The following is a 22,158-nucleotide window of genomic DNA, read 5'->3' on the forward strand; positions in this document are numbered from 1 at the left end:
AAGGCTCAAATCCCGCGGTCTTCTCTTTCCCTTCGGCTCTCCGCCTCCGCCACGTTTCGCAACAGCCGGCCTAGGCCTGGCGCTGGCTGGAGGCTGCTCGCGCGGCGCCCCTCTCCTCACTCCGGGTAGTGGACGGGGGAGACCCTGGTGCCAGGCGAAGGCTTCTTTTCTGGCCCTTGGGGGCTCAGGGTTCAGAAGCCGAGGACCCCAGGCTACCACAGGCAGGAAGAAAGGCCTCTGTGGGTTTGGAGACCAATTCGAGCGACCTCAGGCTTCCCTCCCACACCCCCAACGAGATCCTATGCGGCCTTTTTTTGCGGGGTGAGTGTGTTGCTCCGCTGGGAAGCCCAGAGAGCCCTCCCAGGCCCCTTAGCGCATTCACCAGGAGGACAGGGAGGACCCGCGCCCGGCTCCCGGGAAAGGCGAGCGCAGGGGTCTTGCAGGCGGCGGGAAGACGCGAGAGCGCCCGGAGCTGGCTCCAACTTTCACCCCAGGCCGGCGCACGAGCGAATTAACAGAAATCCCGATATAAACTTTTAAAAATAATATCAGTTTTATTAAATATTCGAGAACGGATCCAGAGGTCGGATTTATACAGGAGGGTAACACAAGGGGGGATTTTTTAATTTATTTTTTTCTCCTACTGGCTAAACAAACGTCATTCACTTTTTTTTCTCTCTTTTTGTAATTTTCCCTCTTTTTTTTCCCCTTTTAAGATGGGAGTGGAACACGGACGGTGCTAAACATAAATATAAATACAGAGACCACAAATACAGCTAAAAATATTCACACAGAAACGGTCACAGTTTGTAATATGCCATAATGACCCCCAGGATTCTTTAAATACAATTTGCCTGGGCTGGGCATTTGCTGGGGCAGAGGGGCCGGGTGTGGGGCTGCGGGGAGGCCCTGGGGGTTGTTGTGGGGCCACGACGCGCCCTCCTTGGGCCTCTCGCCCTCCGCGGCTGCCAGGCCGGGCCCTGAGGCCCCGGAGCGGAGGCCCCGGTCCGGGAGCCGGCTCTCTGCGCAGGGGCGGGGGTGGAGGCGCCGAGGGGGTGGGAGGCCAAGTCCTCATTTGGAGGGAAATCTGTGGAGTCTGAAGCGAGGTTCAGGGACGGAGCCCCCAAGGCCTGGGCAGGGGAAAGGGCCTGCAGACGAGCCGAGAACGAGCTAGCGAGGGAGCAAGGAGGAGGAGGCGCGTGGTGAAAGAGAGTTTGTGCGGTGAGGGAGGGGGTCCAGAGTTGACTTTCAGGTCCATATTTGACTCCCTAATTTAGTTTTAGGGAGTCAAAACATATCAATTGTGCCAGTGATAAATATAGAGTGTGTGATTAGGAGGGAATTGGGGGGAGGGTAGCAAGGGAGAAGGAGAGAGAGGGGTGGCAGGGACAGTCCTGGTCACTCTTTCTGCTTCTCCTCTTCTGTCTCTTCCCGCTTTTCCTCTTTTCCGGCCAGGCTGTCGGCCGCGGCCCCTCCGCCGCCCCCTGAGAGCGTGGACGTGAGATTAGATTCTTTTTTCCACTTCATCCGGCGGTTCTGGAACCAGATTTTGATCTGTCGCTCGGTCAGGCAGAGCGCGTTGGCGATCTCGATGCGCCGGCGCCGCGTTAGGTAGCGGTTGAAGTGGAATTCCTTCTCCAGTTCCAGGGTCTGGTACCGCGAGTAGATCTGGCGACCGCGCCTCCGGTCCGCTCCATAGCCGACCCCTAGAGATCCGGGCACAAAACACACTAAAAACAATCAGCGAGGCATCCTCCATAGACGATTTAGCCTAGCAAAGTCCTGACCCTCCCAACTTGGCCAGCAGCTCACGGGCCCCCTCGGACTCCAGCCTTCTCCCTTTTGCCCTGCCCCACCCCCACTGGGGGTACAGCCAGGATTCCAACTTCATTGAGTCTCCCACCATGTGCTGGTAGGTGAGTGTCCCAAATAATGGTGGGGGGGGGGGCGGCCAAGAACCAGGCAGAAAGCTGTAAGTGTAAAAACTGGTTTTTGAAAAATCCCAAACACTGGGGATGAGGGCCCTATTTCTCAACAACTGGGCTCCCCCACCTCCCCCAAGCACCCTAGCTCCTTGGAAACTTCTCCCCACTTCTCTGCCCCCTACTCTCCCCCCTCCCTTCTCCTCAGCCTGACTCGACTTTGGGGGGCTCCGCCACCTACTACCCCCTCCCCTCATACCCTGCCCTGTTCCTGCCCCCTCAGCTTGCCTTGAGCCCTCCAACCCGTCAGGGGCCGAGGGGGCCAGGCCCCTGCGAGCAAGCGGGAGGCGAGCAGAGGGGGCAGAAGAGGGGGCCCTGTCTCGGCGTCGGCGAGGAGACGAGCGTGATTGTTTTTATGGGGCCATAAAAAACTCTCTCCGCCCGTTCTTCTAGGGAAGCCGGTCATAAAGCCAGTTCAGTTTATTTAATTTATATCTCGGAGCTGTAAAACTCACCACTGTGCGAATTCATTCGCTGCATCCAGGGGTAAATCTGGATACTGGCTTTCTGGTCCTGGGGCGCAGTCCTGCCCTGCTCAGAACTAAAATCCTGAGCGATTGAGGTCTGTGTGTTATGTCCTAAGGTGTTTTGTCTGCAGTTTGAGAGCATGTCTTTCTCCTGGTAAAAGGAATTAGATCCATAGTCATACGGCCCCCGGCTGGAACTGAACACGACATTTTCCTGTGGCGAATAAAAGGGAGTCGAGTAGATCCGGTTCTGGGCAACGGCTGCTCCATAGGTCGAGAAATGCCTCACTGGATCATAGGCGGTGGAATTGAGGGCGACGTTGGGGAGGACGTCCTGGCCCCCGGCGAGGTGGCAGGATAAGGAAGGGTTAGTGAAGTAGGAATTCATCCCTTTGCCTTTACCTGGTCGGGCTATGATTTCTTTAATATTTATTTCTGTCTCCAGTTTGTACTCGGAACTAGATGGTTATAGGGACGGCTCCAATCCAGGACAGACAAAATGACAAAGTCAGCTGACCCTCTTCCAGCCAATCGCAAGCCAGATGTCAAGAAGGGGGAAAAAAATCGCTTCTGCTTCTGTTGATTCCCTAGTTGAGACTAAGTGTGTGCTTTGAAAGTAAGACTTGGATTTCTTTTAAAATATATATATATATATATATATATATGTTAGGGAACTGATTTGGAGGTGAAGAAGGGTGAATAGGCATTAGCAGGGCCGTGAGGCCCAGGGAAGAAGAGCTGCCCTGCTAGGAAATCTCTCAGCCCCAGCTAACTTTGCTGTGCTGTGCAGAGCCAGGTCTGGAGAAATCCCTCTATTTTCAATCCGATTTCATCTTTTATATCTCCCCCCTTCTAAAATTACATCCTGATTTCTTTATGGGATGAGCCCCCCCACCCCAGCTCAGGGGGGAATCCCCCAGAAAGCCTACAGGAAACCTTAATTTGATCCTCCATGGACTGAGTCCTCATCACTAAACCAATATTTTTCCCCAATAATTAAAAAAATCAAAAGCAGGAAGAAACTGCATAAAACATAGTGCTCAGAGGAAGGAAAGTGTGGCTGATAGTCTTAGGTGGAAGGGGGATGTAGGGAGCAAGGAGGTCTAAAGGGGTAAGGATGAGACTTCAGGACACGGTGGCAGAGCTGAAGTGAGCAGCGGGGCCATGCATGGGTTTCCTCTTCCTCTCAGCCCCCTTCTGCCTCTCAGAACACCCTTTTTGGGGGAAAATCCTGCAGCATTTTTCCCTAAAAGGAAAATATAAAAATACAACAGAAAAGAGAGAGAAGGAAGTAAAAGGTGGGAGAGAGAGAGAAAAAGGAAGAAAGAAAGGAAGAAGAAAGAACTCTGAGAGTCTTTCTAGACACATCAACTCCTGTTTATGTTGGTGAGAATTTATGATTTGGAGCCAGCGAGGGCCGGTGGGGTAATTCACATAGGATCCAGGCAGAAAGAGAAGGCTGGTGGAGCTCTGAAGGACAGTTAGCGTCTGGCAGGCTCAAGCCCCTGCACAAGTCAGAAGCCCCCAGCCCCCTCCGGACTCTGCCCTGCCAAGGGAGGCATCCCTGGACCTGAGCTCTGAGGCTTGGGAGATTCCAGCAAAGGTCTCCTGGGGAGCTCTCACTCAAGGGCCAGCCACACCTGGCTGAGCGGGGCCTCCCAGCAGCCCCTATCCCCATTTTCTCTCCACCTTGGGGCTGAGAAAAAGGAAGAGAAGGTTAGGAAAAGGCAGCTGAGTTCCAGGCTTCTGAGGGAGCTTCAGTGGGTGAAGTGAAACAGCGGAAAGTGTGCAGATGGGGTTTTTCTCCTGAGTAATCCAAACTTAATTTGATATCGTGATATAGGCTGAAAATGCTTTGAGCTGACGAAGAGGGGGCAGTGGGGCTAGCGAAGGGAGCAGTGGAAGCTCATATTTTTTCCTCACCATTTTTTGGGGGGGCTAGCTATAACAAGAACCCGGATGTCGCCGGATTTTATGATCTTTTCCTTCTGTGTAACAAAGCGGAGTAATCAATGGGTAGCAATAAAGCCATAAACGGGACTACACTGGGAAAAAACTCGTTTATTCATCTTCTGTAACGTTAAGGTTTCCCTGGAGTGTCGCTAGGGGGGAAAAATAAAGTTTCAAACCCAAAAGCAGACAGTGTGTAGGAGCTGGTGGAGACAACATGTTAGCTAATACATGAGCTTCTTTGGGGGATTGAAGAGTCTTCCTGCCGGGCAATTTGTGTTGGCTTTTAAAAATACAGCCCCAATCCTTCAGAAAGGAGGGAAATTTGTTGGTATTAAAATGGGTGGGAGAAAGACCCCTATCACTATAAAGGTTCCCCCTCTTGGACCATACTTTCTTCTGCTCAAGGAGATAAAAGTGAAAGGGTAAAGGAGGGTTCCAAATTAAGAAAGAGATCTAGAGATGAGCTGTCTGGTTTGGGGTAATATGGCAGGTACCTAAACACAGACACCAGCATGACTTGCTTTTTGCTCTAGAATCCAGCTGTCCTCCAATTCATGGCATGCCTGGACAGAGGTTTTCAACAGCTGGCTGGGGCTCCAGGCCCCCTGGAGGGCAAGAGGTAGATCAAGAAAGAACTGGGGGTTGAGGGGAGAGACCCAGGGGGCTGAGCTAAGAAACAAGTCAGCGCACCCCTGGACATAAGCAGCCGCTCTCAGAGTTCCCAGCCTCATTTCTGCCCTAAGGGTAGCAGTGTAACACATAGAACAGGCCGGAAGAGAGAGTAAATTCCCTCCACCTCCCCCCCATTTCAGAGAGATTGCTAAAGGGATAAATCATGTCAGTGATATTTCCTTCAAGATATTAAATTGTTGCAATGTACAACAAATTGAATGATGGGAAGATAGGATGTCTTAATGAGGTTTCACTTTCAATGAGTGTTGATTTTCTATGTATTTTTAAATCTCTTTTATGAGGGGTGGGGGAAGGAAGGGCCTTGGGAGAAAGAAGAGGCTCCCCCCAGCAAGGATGCCTGGGTTTCCCTGAGCCCCTCCTAAACAAAGTCTGGAGGGGAAAGGGGCCCTAAAGTTGGGGATAGTCTCCTTTGGGGCCTGAAAGTAGTGGGCGCGGGTGTAGGCGACCTGAGGAGCAGAATGTAAGTCTCAGCCCCGGAAAGTTAAGTGTTTTATTACGTCCCTAAACAGAGGGCAGAGACTGAAAGGTCTCGCCGACTTATAATGAACAGAAACCAGCTGCTGAGGGGAAAAGGCAGAAATGCTGGAAGGGGGAGAGAAGGGGAAGCAGAAATACAAATAAATTCCCCCACTGCTTAAAGATTTTCGGCAAAATTAATTTCCAACATACTCTCCCCCATCACCTTCCATTCCTGAAAAAAGAAGCCTCCTTCTTTCAGTCAGATCTTTAATTATGCAGCTGAAATTGCTGGAAGGATTCGCTCCAAGGGGGGAGAGCACGTCAGATGAGCCCGATCTTCCCTCCACTGGATTATATTTTCCTCTTCTCATTTTATGTTAATTTTATTTTTTGGGCGAAACAACGAGTGTCAATGGGGGGATAGCTGGGACTTGGGTTTTTCTAAATATATTTATATTTTCCTGTTAAATTTGTCTGAAAACAATTATGGAAACTCATCAGCAGAAGCAAGAACAGATGTTTTATTAAAACTGCAGTTGAGCTCTGTAAATATGCACAAGTCCTAGGAAAGGGGGGACTTGTTCTTTGTTTCTATAAAACAAGCCTAGAGCAGTCAGAGAAACACCCCCATCAGGCCCGCAGGTCTCCGAGTCGCTCTGCCCCTTGGGCCTCCGGAATCAGGCATTCCGAGGGGGTTTGGCAGCAAGAGCAGATTTTCGCTTTCGGAGCTGTAATTAGGGGATTCGAAAACAGAATTCAGAAAAACACAGAAAAGGAATAAAGGGGGAAAGTTGCCTCTTGCTGCTCCAGTCCCCCCATGTTCCCAGTCCAAAACACATGCTTCTCATGAATGCTAATTATAGGAGAGGAACTTACTGCAGGCGCCATGGGCCTGCATGGGGGGCAGTCCCTGCCCAGGAGTCCCCAAGGCTAAGGGGTGCTTTGGAGGCTGGGTACTTGAAGGTTTACTCAGAATGAGTCAAGCACGCTTGCCCCAGCCTTAACCTGCTCCAGGCCAGGGGCTGGGAGCCTGTGCAGCTCTCATTTGGGGAGATGGTGGGTGTGACTGAACTCTGGCTGGGAAGGGGTTCCTGGGCAGGCCTCCTCTTGCCTGCCTTTGCTTTCCACTTTGCTCTAGAAAATATATTAATTTCTTGGGGAAGGGTATCTGAAGTGAGAGGGCTGAGATCTGGAATATTTATTGGGGGACAATCTTTTCTAGGGGTCCTAGCTAGTTTGTGTTCTGCCAATCTTCTCTCTTTTCCTAGATTCCCCCAACTCTGCGCGGACGTCTGTAACCCACCCAGCCTTGCACACAGATACACACTCCATTTCTGGCTGCCGGCGCCACCAACCACAGCTCGGCGCCTCCGGAGGCTGCTCAAGGACCTGGACACGGGAGCCGCAGGACTCAGCGCTCGGCCTGGGCGCTTGGCTGCCCGGCAGTCACTGCAGCTGCCCCACTCACCCCTGCCAATTCTTGATTTCAAGAGCAGGGGGAGAGTGGTGGCCCCACCAGCCCCTTTTGTGCCACTGGGCAAAGGCTGAAATCCCTCTTGCGGTTTCAATAATTGTTCAGCTCACCTTACAATCCCACTGTTTGGTTAAGGTTTTGCTGTTCTAGGGCGACTGCTCAGTTGGCCCGACTGGCTTATGATTAGAATTTTTTAACTTAAAAATTAAAAAATAAATCCTACTCCAAATGCCCAGTGTTTTGTGTAGGAGTTCCTTTGATCGCCATAGAATCCAGAGTCAAAGGATTGCAAAGAGAGTCTCCAAGTCCACCAGAGAACCTGAATGCAGGGAACTAGGTCTGCCTGGGGACACCAAAGCATGGCTCACCCAAGGAGCCTCCAGTTTCTTATAGATACGGTGGGGGAAGTTGTCTGAGCACATACCTCCCCATACACACATTGCATTCCAAAACAGAATGTTCCTCCTCCTTTCAAAGTTCAGGCATGGAGACACTTGGAGAAAGGTGAAATTTGACACATCCAACCCGGAAATGGATCCCATTTGGGGGTGCTTATATTCTGGGGATAGGCTGGCCAGGCTGGCCAGATGAATGGGGTTGGGGCTCAGCAGGGAGGGGGGGAAGGAGGACGAGGCCAGATGGGGCATGTCAAGCGCCTGAGAACTGCCCCCAAACACCCAAACACCTCTGAGGCCTGGGCTGGCAAATTCTCCCTTTAGCTAAGAGGTTGAGAGGCTACCCAAGCTGTTTTTGCTTTATTTGCAATTAAACAGAGAAGAAAGGTGCATGGTGAGGCTCTGCTCACTCCCCTCATATCTTCTCTCCTCCCTCTCTCTTTCCAGACTTCTGCCTGACCTTTCTTTACCATCACTCTAGTTGATGCTATTACCACCAGCGGACACAAACTCCCACAATGGCATGTGATTAGCTTCTCAATTCACTTCACTAACTGAAGGTTAAAAAGTAAAATAGATCCCAAGCATTTCTGTCCCACCATCCCACTCAGCCCTGAGATCCTTTGGGCTCACTTCTGGAAGAAATCATTTCTGGCTTTTGGAGACCTGGCCCCTAAGCATCCCACCTCTGTCCCAAACAGCTGAATATCAGCTGAGGAGAGGTCATACAAGAGAGCCTTTGGACAGAGTATATCATCCCCACTGGAAATGGGGAGGGAAACTCAGATGCCGAGTGACATTTCAGGGAGGAAAAGCAAGTGGCCCTGGTTGGCCCAGGAGGAAAAAACTGAAAATCTAAAATATTTAGAATATTTTTGGCCCCCAAAATGGGGCCAAAGGATCCCCAGCTTCCTGGCTTTTCTTTTACCCCTCCACACTAAGCACTGCTTGGCCCTACTTTGGAGGTTTAAGAGAATTATAAAATTCAAGAGCAGGGCATTTATGACATCACAGCGAGTTGTCATGAGGGAATTGTAAATGTCATATTAAGTCATATACAGTAGGAGTTTGGGGTGGGGTGCCCTGCCTCTCCTCACACTTTTTCCTTTCCCCATTTCTTCCCCTAGCCTAAGTTCTCCCCCTTGAAAATAAAATGTTATTATGTTCTGGAACAATAAGCCAACAATGAAACACCACCTTCATTTCCCTATAAATAATTTCATCCTTTATTGTTTGCAGATCTGAGAGAACCATTTAATCTGCACTGGCGAAAAGAGAGAGAGAGAGAGACGGGGAGGGGGGAATTAATTTCAGAAACAAGAGTATTACTTACTTCGATGATACTCTTTTAGATTTGATAGCCAGGAGCAAAATTAGAGGCGAACAGCGGCCTCTTCGACTCTACACCTGGCGGGATTGGAGATTTATAGGATCTTTAGCGAAGGGGCAATTTAATTTTGTAGGATTTGCTTAAATTCACTGCTATTTTGGGGGGCTGAGGAAAAGGGAGGGCGAGGGGAGAACGACATGCTTTATCTAGTTTTATGAATCTGCCAACATTACTCTGATTTAAAACCCAACAACCTGTGTCTCAGGGAAAACTCCTGCAGAAAGGAGTAGAGGAGTAGGGTGAGGGGGATTCAGCTTTCTCAATGACTGTGACCCCCTTAAGCAAGCAGTTGCCAGGGGGAAGGAAGAAAAGCCCGAGGCAAGGGGAGGGCAGCTCTAAGTCTCTCTACCACCCGGACACCCGGAGGTTTATGGTGTCCCCATAATTCCCCCAACCCCATAAACAGCTGCCCTACTTTAGGACAATTTCTGCTTCCTCCCCTGGGAAAAGGAGAGTGAAGGAAGAGGTAATGGCGGGAGCAGGGTGCCGGAAAGGGGAGGGAGCACAGGAGAGCGCCGCACTTTGTTCTCCTGGGTGAGTTTGCTGGTTTGGCGGGTTTCTGACGCAGGGTGGCAGCAGACAAAACAAGTAAACAACTCACAGACACAATAAACAGGGGCGGCCGCAGCCGCCGTGGCAGAGGCCGTGGGCTGGGTGAGGAGCACAATTTGGGGGTAATGTCACCCCAGCACCCAGGCGTGGCCCAGGTCCAAAAGCCTGAGGCTGCCCCCAGTGCCTGCGGGAAGAGCTGGAAGAAAGCCGCACGTCCCGGCACCCGCAGCGAGTCTGGACAGGAAAGTCTTTGGAGGAACCTGATTTTCTAGGGAGTTGAGGAAAACCCCAGGAGCCCCTTTCCTGTCCTTACTTTCTTTCAGGAGCGGTTCAAGGACATGTACACTCTCCCCTGCTCTGGCTTTCCATGGCCCCAAATGGGAGAAAGACTAGGAAGGGAGGCTGGGAATTCCCAGCCCTGGCTCACATTTAGGGTTCCAGGCCCACAGGCAGCTAGACCCAGCCTCTTCTTCGGTCCTGCCTGTCAGCTTTCTCCCCAGCTTCTTCGGTAGTAGAGAGAATTAAAACGAAGTCATACCAGTAACCAGATCTGGGTAGTTGGCGAGCCTAGAGAGCCCCTAATCGGCCCCACAGAGGATGACGCAGGCAAAGCTGGGCTTTGTGGTGAGCAGGGACCGGAGCTGGGGATAGATATTCACCGCACCCCTACCCACTTTGTCTCGCCTTCTCCACCAGCCTCTTCAAACAGCTGCCTCAGACCACGGGCCAGAGGCCACCTTATTAACCACTCAGATCTCCTTCACTGTCCCAGCAAGGCAGCAAGCACCAGGCCTAGCCAATTGCTCAGAACTGCTCAAAGGTCCACCTTACCCACAAAAAGAGCTTCCCACAAAACTCACTTTCAACACCACAGTGTTCCCTGGTAAACAGCCTCTGAGCTGGGGAAGTCTAGAGGGGAGGTGTGGAGAGAAAGCAGAAGGGATTCAATATTTCCCCAGCCCAGCTGGCTGGACAGTAAAGGCAATAAGATCTTGAGAAAGACTTTGTGGCATCAGTCGGTTCCTGGAACCCGCGTAGTCCGATTTCAGCACGCACACGTTTGCAGGAGAGCATGCACAGAGTGCCTTCTTGGTGCACCGAGTGCCTCCCTGAGCCCAATTCCATCTAACAAAATTTTGCATGCACATAAAACGGTGTTTGAGCGAGTACAAGCATGGTAATATACACTTAACCACCGAGGAAATCCGAGTCTGTATATATTCATGCATAAGTCGGAGTCTGTACATTTGAGCCCGTATATAATAAGTGTATAAAGCTACCAAGGCTGGTTTTGGAACACAACAGCTAACCCAACAAGGCCGCCTTCTCCAAACAAGGGCGCATTCTTCGTAGGGATCACAACTGTCAGACCAGAGAGAGAAAGGGCTTGCTCTGCCCATTTTCTCCTTAGCTAGGAACTGGAGCTCGGAATACAGTCTGTGGCAGGACTGACAAAGCCTGTAAGGGGCAGGGCCGAGGTGCCCAAAGAGTGGACTCAGAGGGGAACCCTGAGAGCCCTGCGCTCCAGGGAGTGTTGCCAGAACCCCACGGACACATTCGGTGCATCTGCCCAGATTTAGCCCTGGGCGTGCAGAGTCCTAAGGCCAGATTCTATTCTCAGCTACCCTGGCTATTATTAGATACACACGCCAGAGCTACCCTGCACTGAGGACCACATTTACAGAGACACTGGCCTACAAGGAGGCTGAGGGTTGCCCCTGGTGGCCCCTCTTGTGCTTCTAATTGAGCACCAGAGTGGGAGAGGAAGACCGGAATGAAAATCGAAAGTAAGGAAGGAAGGAAAGGGCTGGCGTTTGGAGCTGGATGTATCCCTTGGCCAGGCTAGAAAACTGGAAAACCAGGATCAGTCACTGCTGCTGTACTTTCTCTGCATCCCTCTGTCTCATGAGGAGGATCTAGGGGGTGAAGTACGTGGGGGCCTGCAGGACCCTAGCCAGAAAGGGACAGAAAATCAGTTGATAAAAATATAAGAACACCTCAGGATGGTGCCGTTACCCCGTCACTCATGAACAGAGCACCCTGAAATCTCACAGACAGTATATCTGTTTAGATCCCTGGAGGCCGAGATAAATACTGGAGCCTTCCCCAGGCCCACCCCTCCGAAGGGAGGGGCCCCCTCTAATATTCCAGGTGAATACCCACTGTCCTGAGTGGCCTTCTCCAGAAACTCTTTCGGGGGAGGACAAACAAAGGAGACTTGTCCCCCCCACCCCCAACCAAGTCAGTGCGGCCATCTGCAGGGCCCGGGGGGGGGGGGGGGGGGGGGTGGCAGACAACGAGGGGGCAGACAAAATACAGGCGAAAGAGAAATAGAGACCTCACCGGTCGGCGGTTCCCACAAAACGCCAGGAGAAAGGCTCCCATTTTCAGGCCTCCGGGGGCCCCTCCACTGGCCCACTGCACTCCCCTTGCCTTTCTCAGGTCGCACAGACTCGAGGTCTTGGCGGCCGCAGCGTGGCTACCCGGGGCGTCAGACCCTGGGCCGCGCTGGAGCTGCGGGAGAGCGCGCGGCAGCCTGAACAGGCGGCGGGCTGGCCCATTTGGGGAGAGCCAAGCGCTTTTCTCGATCGTAAACAAGGAACGCGAAATTAGCCCCTCGGCAGACGCCTCTGCCGACACACAAGTCCTATTGGGGGGGGGGAGTGGAAGGGGGAGAGAAAATGCCATTTCTTCCCCCGGGAGAATACCTCAGAGGCCTTTATGTCAGATATGAAACGGGAATTTTGGGGGGGCAGGAGAGGAAGGGAAGGGGATTGTGGGGGAGGGGAGAGAAGATTCACCATCAACTCGGACCCAATGGGGTTTGATTTGAACGCAGTCGAATTACGTTTTTGAGAATTTGATAAAAACAGGTTCTCCCTCCCAACCCTCCAACCCCCGACCCCCAGGCGACGGGTCAGGGTTTAAACAGGAAATCGAGGAGCGTTCCCCTCCCCCACTCGGGCTCGGCGGAGAAGCCCAGTCGCGCCTCCAGAGAGGATTGGAGGTGGGGGGCAGCTCTTAGCTCGGATTGAAGGTGAGTCTGGCCCCCAGACTCTCAGACCTCTCCAGGAGTATGCTCTCCCCTCCCCCAGCTCTGGGGTGTGTCTGCCTGGTGTGTAAGCGCTTGTGTGTGCATCACCCTTTACAAACAGAAGCTCACACATATAGGGGCCGCCTCGGACCCAGGCCAGGGAGCAGGGCGGGGTCATATATCAAACTGCAACACATTCAGGGCCACGTACATTTGGAAGAAATTAAGCCACTGTGTTATGAAACCATATGTGTCGGGTTAAGACCATACAACACGCCATTAGCACCAATTATTAGGAAGATCCCGAGCGCCCAGGACCCTCCGGGACGCCTGATTCTGACGTCCCTACCCCAGGAGCCAGCGCCTTGAGTCCTCACTGCCTCCACTCACCCAAGAGGCCCCGCCAGCGAGGCCTGGGCCTCTCCCCAGCCAGCCTGGGGCCTCCCCAATTCCCACCTCCGCCTCCGACGAGGCAGATCCTAGCTCAGAGCGGCCGGGCGAGGCGGGTGAAGCAGCCCAGTGGGTATCCCGGGTACAGTAGCCGCGGCTGGGGGTGGGGGACTCTGGGCCGGTGAGAGAAGGCAGATTGGCCCCTTTTCTCCAAGCACAAGATGGCTTTTGAGTACCGAGTCCCCCACCCCCACTCATCCACCCGCAGTGCTGGGCACCTCCCATCTTTCCGTCCGCTCGAGTGGGGGCGGGAGCTGGGGGTGGGCAGACGCACTCTCCTCTGCTGACGCACAACAGCCAACAGCCTCCCCCCTAATTGCCAATTAACAGGGCCCGCCGGCCGCCTAGCTGCGCTCTCTTCCTGCTCGGCCGCCCGGCTCTGGGCCCGCACTGCGCATGTGTGAGCTCTAGCGGTGGCGCTCTCAGGGAGGGAGGGGGCTGCGGGCAAGGAGGGGGCTCTGGAAAGTTTGTTTGGGGGTTGGGGGGGTTGACTTTGCTCAGGGGACAATGGTTACAGCCTATAATTTTCTCTCCTGCCCTGGAGTTTGAGCTTCCCGGCCCCCTCCGTCCCAGTCCCATTAGCCAAGAGGCCACAGATCTCTTAATAGGAAGGACAGGGTGGGCATCAGGCAGCGCGTCAGCGCACTAGACCCCGGCCTTGAGCCCCACAGGCGCAGTCCTCTTGCCCCCCGACCCCCAACTTCGGCGCACAGTGACATCAGGACAACACTCTTCCCACACTACCGTATTACAGCTTAACCCAATCCTCCCCCCCGCCCACTTTTTCTCCCCTTAATTCCCCGCACGCCCACCCTCTCGCCAGCCCCCCTCTCCTCTCTAACCAAGACAAGCCGCTGCTGTCCTTATCTTGAAACCGCCACCCAGCTACGGACCATTAGTTACATATTTGAACCAATAAGGAAACACTTACCGGGCGCTGCTGTCACTCTCCCTCTCCCTCTCTCTCTCTGCCTCTCTCTCTCCCACTCTCTCTTTCTCGTCTTCCCTTATTCTGTGCCGCTGCCGAGCCTGTCTCAGCTTCACACACACATATACACTTTATATAAATTTAAAAATAAAAAAGAATAATCCCAATGATCAAAAAGCCAAATAAAATTAAGGAGAGTTGCAAGAAAGGGGCAGGAGGGAGAGGCTAGGAGAGGGGAGGGGCGGAGGCATCTGCAGCTCCCTATCTCAACTCCTGCTCCCGCATTCCTCCTGCCCCTTGGGGGGCTAAAGGATCGGAAGGGAGAGAGGGGTGCCCTCAACTCCTGCCCCTTCCCCCACATCCCCCCTCCCCAGGTGCCCCCCAGCGTCCGGCAACTCCACCTGGGAGGAAAAAAATTAAATGGGGGGAGAAAATAAGTATTAATCAGATTAATAAAAAAAATACTGGTAATGAAGGGAGCGCCCAGCGCAGGTTTCCCTGGCAATGGTTAGGCTCTTACAGGGAGGACTGTTCTGCGGAGCGCTCCGAACGGACAAACCACAATAAAAAGTTCACGTTCATGGATGGAATCCACATGACTTCTTGTGGCCAATCCAACTTGTGAGTCGATCGTAAACTTTTATTACTCAGCTGTAAATTTTCTGCAAACAACCGGGAATGCGATGCATTTGTGTAGCGTGTGCAAATGGGCGCCGCGGTCGCCATGTTTACCCAATTCTCTCGGAGAGGGAGCATCCCCCGACCCCCACCCCACCCTTGCCCACCGCCCACTCCCAACCGGCCAGGCTGCTCCAAGCTAGCTCAGAAAGGGCAAAGGGGGAACGCAAGAGGAGGAAAGGAAGGATTCTGGCCGGGAGTCGGCCCCCTCCCTCTGCCATACCGAATTTTAAATATTTTTCTTAATAAATGGGGTATTAAGGTTGGATCTGGGGGAAGCGAGGCTTTGCAAAGGTTTGTGGCGATGGTTGGTGCAGTGACGGCTGGAGGTGTGAAGGGACTGAGAAGGGATGCTCTCCCTACTCCCACCTATTTTTCTAGGAAAAGAACTACATCTTTCCCAGTGGGGAGCCCTGGCAGCCCCCCACTCAGCCCTAGACAGGAGGGACACGCTCTGGAAGCCTCATAACCAAGCCTGACCTGGCCGTAGTCTGAATAACTGAAAGCGCTTCGACCCCTACTGAGCAACCCTGCGGAGGCAGCTGGGGCGGAGTTGGGGGCAGCCTCCAGAACCCCCAAAGTACCCATCATCCTCAGGCTCCTTTCTCAGAGAAAATTACATTTATCCTTCTCCAAGACCATCGCTAGTGTCAAGTCTCCTCAATTCCTAGGTTTAGATGGCAGATAACTCCCAATTTTTTTTAGAATTAAAAATAAAATGAAGGCCCAAGCTCTTGGTTCCTACTCCCCCCACCCCTTTGGATGCGAGGCAGTTTGAAGCCTTTTCTATTTTGTCAGGTGACCGGCACCCACCTGCCTTTTTCAGAAAAATTCTGGCATCCTGGCAGCTGGGATACACCTTGGAGGCCCTCCCCACAAAAAGAAACTTACCATACCTTCCCCAAATTCCACCTTCTATACCAAACTCTGAGCACCTGAGGTGTCCCCCACCTTTCTCCAGACCCCTAACTTTGACGATGAATTCAATGTGGGGGAGCCCAGAATAAATTCCCCCATAGAGACTATTTGCCAACCAGTCACAGCAGAGCCGAGTCACAGCACAACACTCCCCATTAGCTGGAGATTTGAAAGCCCAAAGCACTCCCCTTGATCCCACACGGAGCTGGCTGGTGTGGGGACATCCATGGCTGGGTGCCCCACCCCAAGCCATAGGGGGTCCCTCATTCCCTCCCCAAATTTCCTCCCTCAGTAAGCGAAGCAGTTCCCTCAGCCGGATGCAGAGACCTAGTTTCTTTTACAAACCCACCCATAAATTTTATAACAGGTAGTTAAAAATTACGACAAGGAAGCTCTGGCCCAGCTTTTCACAATGGGCTGCTGGGAGAATGGGACGGCACTGCGGGCTGCTCACCGGAAATTTTACTTCTCGTCTGTGGCACAACCTGTCCCGAGTTCGGTGTAATTGGGATGAGGTAACTTTCTGGAGCGGGCAGGAAGCCGGTGGGACATCTCACTTGCGGAAGATGAGGCTGGGGGGAGGCCAATCTACTCTCCCATCCTAGGGTCCCCCCCAAAGCCCTTTAGACGACTCACTACCTCCCTCACCCACAGGTCTCCTGCAGGCCCACACCTCCCTTGGCCTCTGCGATGAAGTGGGGAGGGAGATAAAATGCAGAAATTAAAAAAAAAAAAGAAAGAAACGAATTTGCCCCCCAACTAAATAGCTAAATTATCCCATCTCTACGTTTGAGATTAGAATGAAAAATTCAAGGCGAAATGAGCGAGATGCTTCTACTCAGCATTTTGAAAGATACTATTTTTCACAAATCACAAATAGCTTTCGGAAGCCACTTTGATTGGCTAATAAAAAAGTAAAGAATGGGAGAAAGTCCTATCTGCTGCCGCCGAATGGTCCCCATTCCGGTAATGGGACGGCGGGAGCATTTGGGAGGACGCGTTTCTAAAGAGAGCGCATCCCGCTCGCAATTAAGTTCCCCCATAAAACGGGTTTTACCTCCTTTTCTCTCCAAACGAGAAAAAAGAGGCGGTGGGCAGAAGGGGTGGGGGAGCGGGTGCTGCAAGAAGGGGCGGCTGGAGCTGTCTTGGTCTGGCCCACCCGGGGCTTCGCATCTCAAGCGATGCTGGGCGCCAGACGCACCCCGCCCTCCGACGCCCGGCTTGGGGCCACGGGCATTGCTGAGCAGGGCCAGGGATGAATGGGGCATTTGGGTGTGAGGGAAATTCGCGACGTCCTTCGGAGCCACGTAGTGTAGGGTTCAAGCAACTTGGCTACGAGGTCCGTGATGTTTACTAATAGCAATCATAATTCCACGTTAAAAAATGAAACGACCTGCGGCCGGCCCTTGGAGTCTGGAAGGGATGCCCGTGGGAAGGCCTGAGGTCGGAGCGAAATGCTCTCTTTTCGGGCCTCCCCTGCGGCGGGTAGCCAGTGCCTCCGGCAGCAAACAGGGTTACCTGGCTGGCTCAGCGGGTCACAGCAGGGACCCCAGGTTTCTAAAGATTTTCCCCAGAGCTGTTCAAAGCTGTTCCCGGTTGCCTGCAGCCTGTGCTTCCAATCGCCAGCCTCTCTCTCGGCCGCAGGAGTCCCTTATCAAGGATGCCTGACCCAATCCTGTATTCACTACCACTTTGTGTGGGAGCCAGGGACCCAGATGCGGGTAAAATTACACAAAATAAGAGTCAGCCTGGGCCTAAGACTGTGAAAATCATTGACCAGGGGGGGAGAGAGAGAGAGAGAGAGAGATCTGGCCTCAAAAATATTTCAGTCTTTGGAGGATCTGGTTTTAAGGACCTTCAGAAGATCCCATCTCCTTCCCTTTCCCCTTCTCCTGACTGAGCCAGATGACTTGTATCTCTGGAATTTGGTATTATTTGACCAGAATCTTACTGGCATGAACAGATTGCTCTGCCTAGGATGTCCAGGGAAGAGTAAGACACCCCTTTACCCCCTGAGTCCCTGAGCCTTCAATCCCTTATTTTGGGGAATGAGGAGTCCAGTGAAGATTCTCTTTACCCTGCTGTGGCTGGGATGGAGGACTGTCCACTCAGCAGGCCCATGTCCTCACCCCCAGGCCAATGGCCCACACCATGAGGGCAGGCAAGCTGCCCAATTGCCAAGGTGAAGCCAGGCCCGCTTGTAACCGCCAGAACAGAGGCTAGGTTTGATGCTAGCGGCCTGGGTGACAGGGATGGCTCTGTGCTGATGGCATCTGAATTTCAGAACATGGACCCAGGCTGCTTGGTGTACAACTCACTCACCTTCCCCTTCTCCTTTCCTTTCCCCCAGGCTGAAGCTTCCTTAACCCACACTCCTAGCCATCTTCCCCCCAGCCAAGTCCTCCAGGCTGCCCGGGGCCTCACATTCTCCCCACTCTGTGCTGGGTGCCCAGGGTTGACCATGAGGGGCATGTGGAGACCAGAAAGCCCCCCATGGTCTCATCCTCAGTCCCTGGAAGAAAAAGGTCTGGCTGTGGGAGGGGCACAGGGGCAGATTCTTTGTCTGGGCCCAGCCCGAGGCTGAGGAGGAGGAAGGTGAATAAGTGGGGAGACTCTTCCTTCCCATTGGGATCCTGGTATTTAGAAACCCATTTAGTTTGGAGCCAAGGTTCTCCCGAGAGCATGCTTGGAGCACAGTGCTCTTCTTGCCCCACCTCTGCACCTCCCCCACCTTTCACCTGCCTTCCCTGCCCAGACTGCCCTCTCAATTCCTAGTGAGTTCCCCCACCTCAAACTCAGATCAGTGACGGAGACCTTTTCCACGGGGCTGGGAAAGAAGGATAAGGAGGGAAGGAGGAGTAGAGAATGGAGGGGGGGGAGGGGGGCGTTGGAGAAAAAGCAAGTCATTCCAGCTTCAAATATTTTTTCTCCTTTTTTTTTTATTATGACTCACGTATACAATACAAAGTACTTGGACCAGGAACAGGGCTGCCGGGACACAAAATCTACATTCATAGCTGGACATAAAGACGAATGACCCAAAATTATTATTATAGATATATTTTAACGTTTTTTTTTCTTTCGAGCACATTGCATAAACAGAGAATTCAAGACAGAGTTAACTATACATTCAGTGCAATTTAGTTCTACTCTACTGGGGTTAGAAGCACAATAAAAGCGCACAGGACCGGCGGGCTAGGCAGTCTCAGTTGTTGGGTTTTTCTTAGTGAAATAAGCAGCAACAAACGACAACAAAACCGCATTACGAATACTCTCAAAGCAGGATTTCTTTCTATAGGTAGTGATAAAATACGTTGGAGGTTTCTTTCTTTTTTTTTAATTTTCACCTTTTTCTCTTTTTTTCTTGCATATTAGGATTTTTTTTAATTTCTTTTTTTATTTTTTCAAGATTATTGCAGGTTCCCTTTAGGTAGTATGTTAAAGATTTATTATCAGTATTATTATTATTATTATTACCATTCTTATTATTTTCATGATTATGGTGATATCTGAGCACTAATACTAGTGTAGCTCAGAGGAAGCTGGGCCCAACAACAGAAATCAGACAGCGAAGGGGAGGAAGGCATGGGCCCGAGTGACCATGGGATGGCTAGGTAGGATTTTAGCCAGGATTGCAGGCTCCTATCTACCCCATGAGGGGGGGGGGAGGGGAGAGACCCGCATCTCCTTCAGGTTTCCATCAGGTTTCTATAGAAAGTCAAGGGAGTCTTTCTAAGTAGGGGAGCCCCAGAGAGGGAGAAGGGATAGTCCTTGCTATCATTTAAAAAATTTCTTTAAACATCTTCCTTCCCTTCCTTCCTTCCTTCCTTCACTTTTCTTTCCTTTCTTTTGAAAGGAAATAAATCTAATACACTAATCCTAGCATAAAAGCAAAGCCAGAAGTCTTTTGCATTTTGAGAGGGCTCCCCTCTAAAATAAATACCAGAGAAGCAGGGGGGTGAGAGTGTGGCAAGAAGGGGTGAGAGAGGGGCGAAGAGGCCAGGTCTCAGACCTTAAAATCCAGGCAGGACTCCAAAGGGTGGGGGAAGGGACAAGTGTGTGTGTTGGGGCAAGGACTGAGACAGAGTCCGAACTTTTCGCTGTGTCTCGGTCTCCCCCACTCCAGCCCCCAAACAAATAAAGATCGGGGGAAGTCCAAAGGTAATAAAACCAGAGCTGCAAGTATCTGACAGGTAGTTAGAGTTGTGAGTGTCATTCTATTCTCTATAAAAGCAAATGACAGTCGTAAACTTCTCAATTTATCCGCTACCATAAAACGAAACTTCAAGGGAGTTGCTAAGGGAGGGGGGGCTTTCTTTTTTGCTTAGTCCTTGTTTTCTTCCTTTTCCTCCTCTTCTTTCTCCTCTTCCTCGTTTCCTTCTTCCTCCACCTTCTCTTCATCTCGGGCTCCGGGCAGTTTATCCTTGTTGTTCTCCTTTTTCCACTTCATCCTTCGGTTCTGAAACCAGATCTTCACTTGTCTCTCAGTCAGTCCCAGGGCGTGAGAGACTTCAATCCGGCGCTTCCGTGTCAAATAAGGATTAAAGAGAAACTCCTTTTCTAGTTCCAAGGTCTGATACCGGCTGTAAGTTTGCCTTCCGCTGCGCCGCCCCGGAGCTGGACAGAATAGAACCCCAGTCTGGTTATGTTTGGGTGGGGGCTCGGCTTTCCCCTCGCCATTCTTCCTCCCCTAAAGTCCCCCCTGTGATCTCCCCAGTTTTCCTCCCTCCTGAAGACCAGGCAGGAGCAGGGAGCAGACAAGGGCAGGAAAGTTTGGGGGCTTGCTTTGGTTTGGCTTCACCTTGTAGGTGGGATGGGGGTGGGGGCAGGGACTGGGGTCTATCAAGAAACTGGGGGATGGCAGGGGCCAGGGGGAGCACTGCAGAGTCCCCCCCCCCAGGCCTGCAGTCTCAGGAAACTGGCCCTTGCAGCTTTGTTTACAAGTGCAGAGTGGCATTTGGTGAGCAGAGCTGGGGATAGAGTCTGTTTCCCAAAAGAAAGGAGAAAGATCTGGGGGTAAAGAAGGGGGGCTCTGCGCACTGGCCCCTCCTTGAATCTCTCTGCCTAATGCCTTGCCAGGAAGAAAAATAATTGATCTCCTGGAATGTATCACTGCCTGGCCTGATTGCTAACTGGAGACCAGCAAATAAATCACGGGCCATCCCCGCTGGAACTTGTCGCTTTCTCGCTTCCCCTTTTACTTCGAAATTGGGCCATGAGGGGCCACCCTTGGAGGGGCTCATGGCCTGAGCCACTCTGAAGGTCTCAGGGAAAGCCCACAAACCTTTGACTGGGGGCAGCTCCAGCTTGGGTCCTCTGGACCCCAGAGCCCTCTAATCTGCATGGCCCCTCTCCTTTCCTGCACTCTTTTCTCTTCTCTCTGGCTCCCTCTCTTCTCTCCAACTGAGGGAACTAAAGCAAAGTTGGGGTAGTAGCCTTAAGGCTAGTTCTCTGAGAGGAGGCAGTGGGTACCCCAGAGAGTCAGGACACTTGTCCTTGGGGTCTTGTCACCCTTCTGGTCCAGGTGGGGGAGGGAAACAGGGGTCTCACTTCGCCCCAAGACAGCCTGGCCACTGTTCTGGACTGAGGCTTTCTGCCTTTTGGAAAGACTGGTTTGCTCTAAAGGCTGATAACCTCAGGGTCCTTGGGGCCCCTGCCCAGCCACCTCCCCAACTTTGACTTTAGGGATGGCAAGAAGAGAGAGACAGAGAGGGAGAGAGGTGGACAGACTGGTGGAGAAAACGATTTTTAACCCTTTGCTCCCAGACACCACCTTCACCCCAGTTCCCCAAATATCCCAGGCGAGCCCCGCGCCCCACCCCCAGCTGAACCTCCCCACCTCGAGAAACCCACTCAGGCACGGGGGTGGGGCCGCAGAGACCCCAAAGCCAGGAGGGAAAGCGAGGGCAGACAAAAAGGAGGCAAGGGAGGGGGGGGGGAAGACCCCGGAGCGCGGGAGACCAAGGGGGAAAGAGAAAAGGCTTCTCACCGTGGGGTCTCATCCATGGAAACATGAGGCTGGGAGACGAGTTTTGATTTAAGTGGCCTTGTCCTTCGCTACTGTTAGTGTTGGCGGAGGATTTACAGTCGGGATATTGCACCACGCTCGCCTCTTGCTGAGCCCCATAAAGGGACTGTCTGGGGAGCGCCTCGTAGCCATAGAATTTGGAGGCGTCTCCGTGGCAGCTCAGCGAGCACGGGTTCTGCTGGTAGCCCGAGTTGGAGATGCCCGAGGTGCCGTGGTGGAAGAAGTCTTGGACGTGGTGCGAGGCGTGCTGGAAGCCGGGCGCCGAGCCGCCGGGCCCGTACACCAGCGCATGGCTCCGGCCCACGCTCTGGGGGAACCGGCAGTCGTAATAGGCCGGTTCCAGGGACTCGCCGCCTTTGTATTTGGAGAACAGGGGGTTGACGAAGTAGGAGCTCATGCTGGGCACATGAAAACCCGCCGCCCCCTCCCCTCTGGCTCGCGACTCCCCCGCCCGGTACCCCCGAAAGTCCCCTCCCCCGGGAGCGAACCCCGGGCCGGCCGGCTCCCCGGGGCTGGGCTGGGCAGGTGGGGGGGCGCCTGGGTGCCGGGCCCGGCCGGCTCGGCGCGGCTCCCGGGGCTGGGCGCGGGCGGGCGGCGGCGGCGGGCGCGGGCGGCGGCGGCGGCGGCGGCGGCTCTCTTCACTGTCGGTAGGTAGAGCTCGCGCTCTCGCACTTAGCTCTTTCCTTTAACAGCCCAGGCGAATTCCTCAGACTCCCGGCGGTGGCGGCGCTTACACGCGATTCGCGTTCATCAATCC

At 52.9% G+C, this 22,158-nt stretch overlaps 3 protein-coding genes across 6 annotated transcripts in view; all 3 read right to left on the reverse strand.

Annotated features, from left to right (window-relative positions):
- The window catches only part of HOXC4 (homeobox C4), a 60,671-nt gene that overhangs the window by 24,288 nt on the left and 14,225 nt on the right, over positions 1-22,158 (reverse strand). The window contains exon 1 of one of the 2 annotated variants that reach the window (XM_032876599.1): positions 11,709-11,760. The exons of the other annotated variant lie outside the window; for it this stretch is intronic. The gene's annotated coding sequence lies outside the window, so the exon portion shown is untranslated. Of the gene's footprint in view, positions 1-11,708; positions 11,761-22,158 lie in introns of those variants that run through there. 2 annotated transcript variants of the gene reach the window in all.
- HOXC6 (homeobox C6) lies at positions 530-11,814 on the reverse strand. 3 transcript variants are annotated; one of them, XM_032876593.1, is made up of 3 exons: positions 11,709-11,814; positions 2,438-2,783; positions 530-1,706 (listed from the first exon to the last, which is right to left on the reverse strand). In XM_032876593.1, exons 1-3 carry the CDS (start codon positions 11,748-11,750, stop codon positions 1,399-1,401), a joined length of 696 nt encoding a protein of 231 aa, XP_032732484.1. In that variant the 5' UTR covers positions 11,751-11,814; the 3' UTR covers positions 530-1,398. The 3 variants fall into 3 exon arrangements, with proteins under 3 accessions (XP_032732484.1, XP_032732485.1, XP_032732486.1); XM_032876594.1 differs by lacking the exon at positions 11,709-11,814 and having other exon boundaries at positions 530-1,730; positions 2,438-3,088; XM_032876595.1 differs by lacking the exon at positions 11,709-11,814 and having other exon boundaries at positions 2,438-3,087.
- Positions 17,934-21,831, reverse strand: HOXC8 (homeobox C8). Its single transcript, XM_032876602.1, has 2 exons — positions 21,363-21,831; positions 17,934-19,990 (listed from the first exon to the last, which is right to left on the reverse strand). Exons 1-2 carry the CDS (start codon positions 21,796-21,798, stop codon positions 19,698-19,700), a joined length of 729 nt encoding a protein of 242 aa, XP_032732493.1. The 5' UTR covers positions 21,799-21,831; the 3' UTR covers positions 17,934-19,697.

Source organism: Lontra canadensis, unplaced genomic scaffold (assembly GCF_010015895.1).
Source record: "Lontra canadensis isolate GAN:19392208 unplaced genomic scaffold, GSC_riverotter_1.0 scaffold59, whole genome shotgun sequence".
NCBI lineage: Eukaryota > Metazoa > Chordata > Mammalia > Carnivora > Mustelidae > Lontra > Lontra canadensis.

Excerpts from the sequence above, each read along its gene's own strand:
- HOXC8 (XM_032876602.1), bottom strand. The coding sequence starts at position 21,798 with ATGAGCTCCTACTTCGTCAACCCCCTGTTCTCCAAATACAAAGGCGGC. Across the intron at positions 19,991-21,362 it reads TCCATGGATGAGACCCCACG|CTCCGGGGCGGCGCAGCGGA; the intron begins GTGAGAAGCCTT and ends TATTCTGTCCAG.
- HOXC6 (XM_032876594.1), bottom strand. The coding sequence starts at position 2,837 with ATGAATTCCTACTTCACTAACCCTTCCTTATCCTGCCACCTCGCCGGG. Across the intron at positions 1,731-2,437 it reads GCGAATGAATTCGCACAGTG|TGTGTTTTGTGCCCGGATCT; the intron begins GTGAGTTTTACA and ends GATTGTTTTTAG.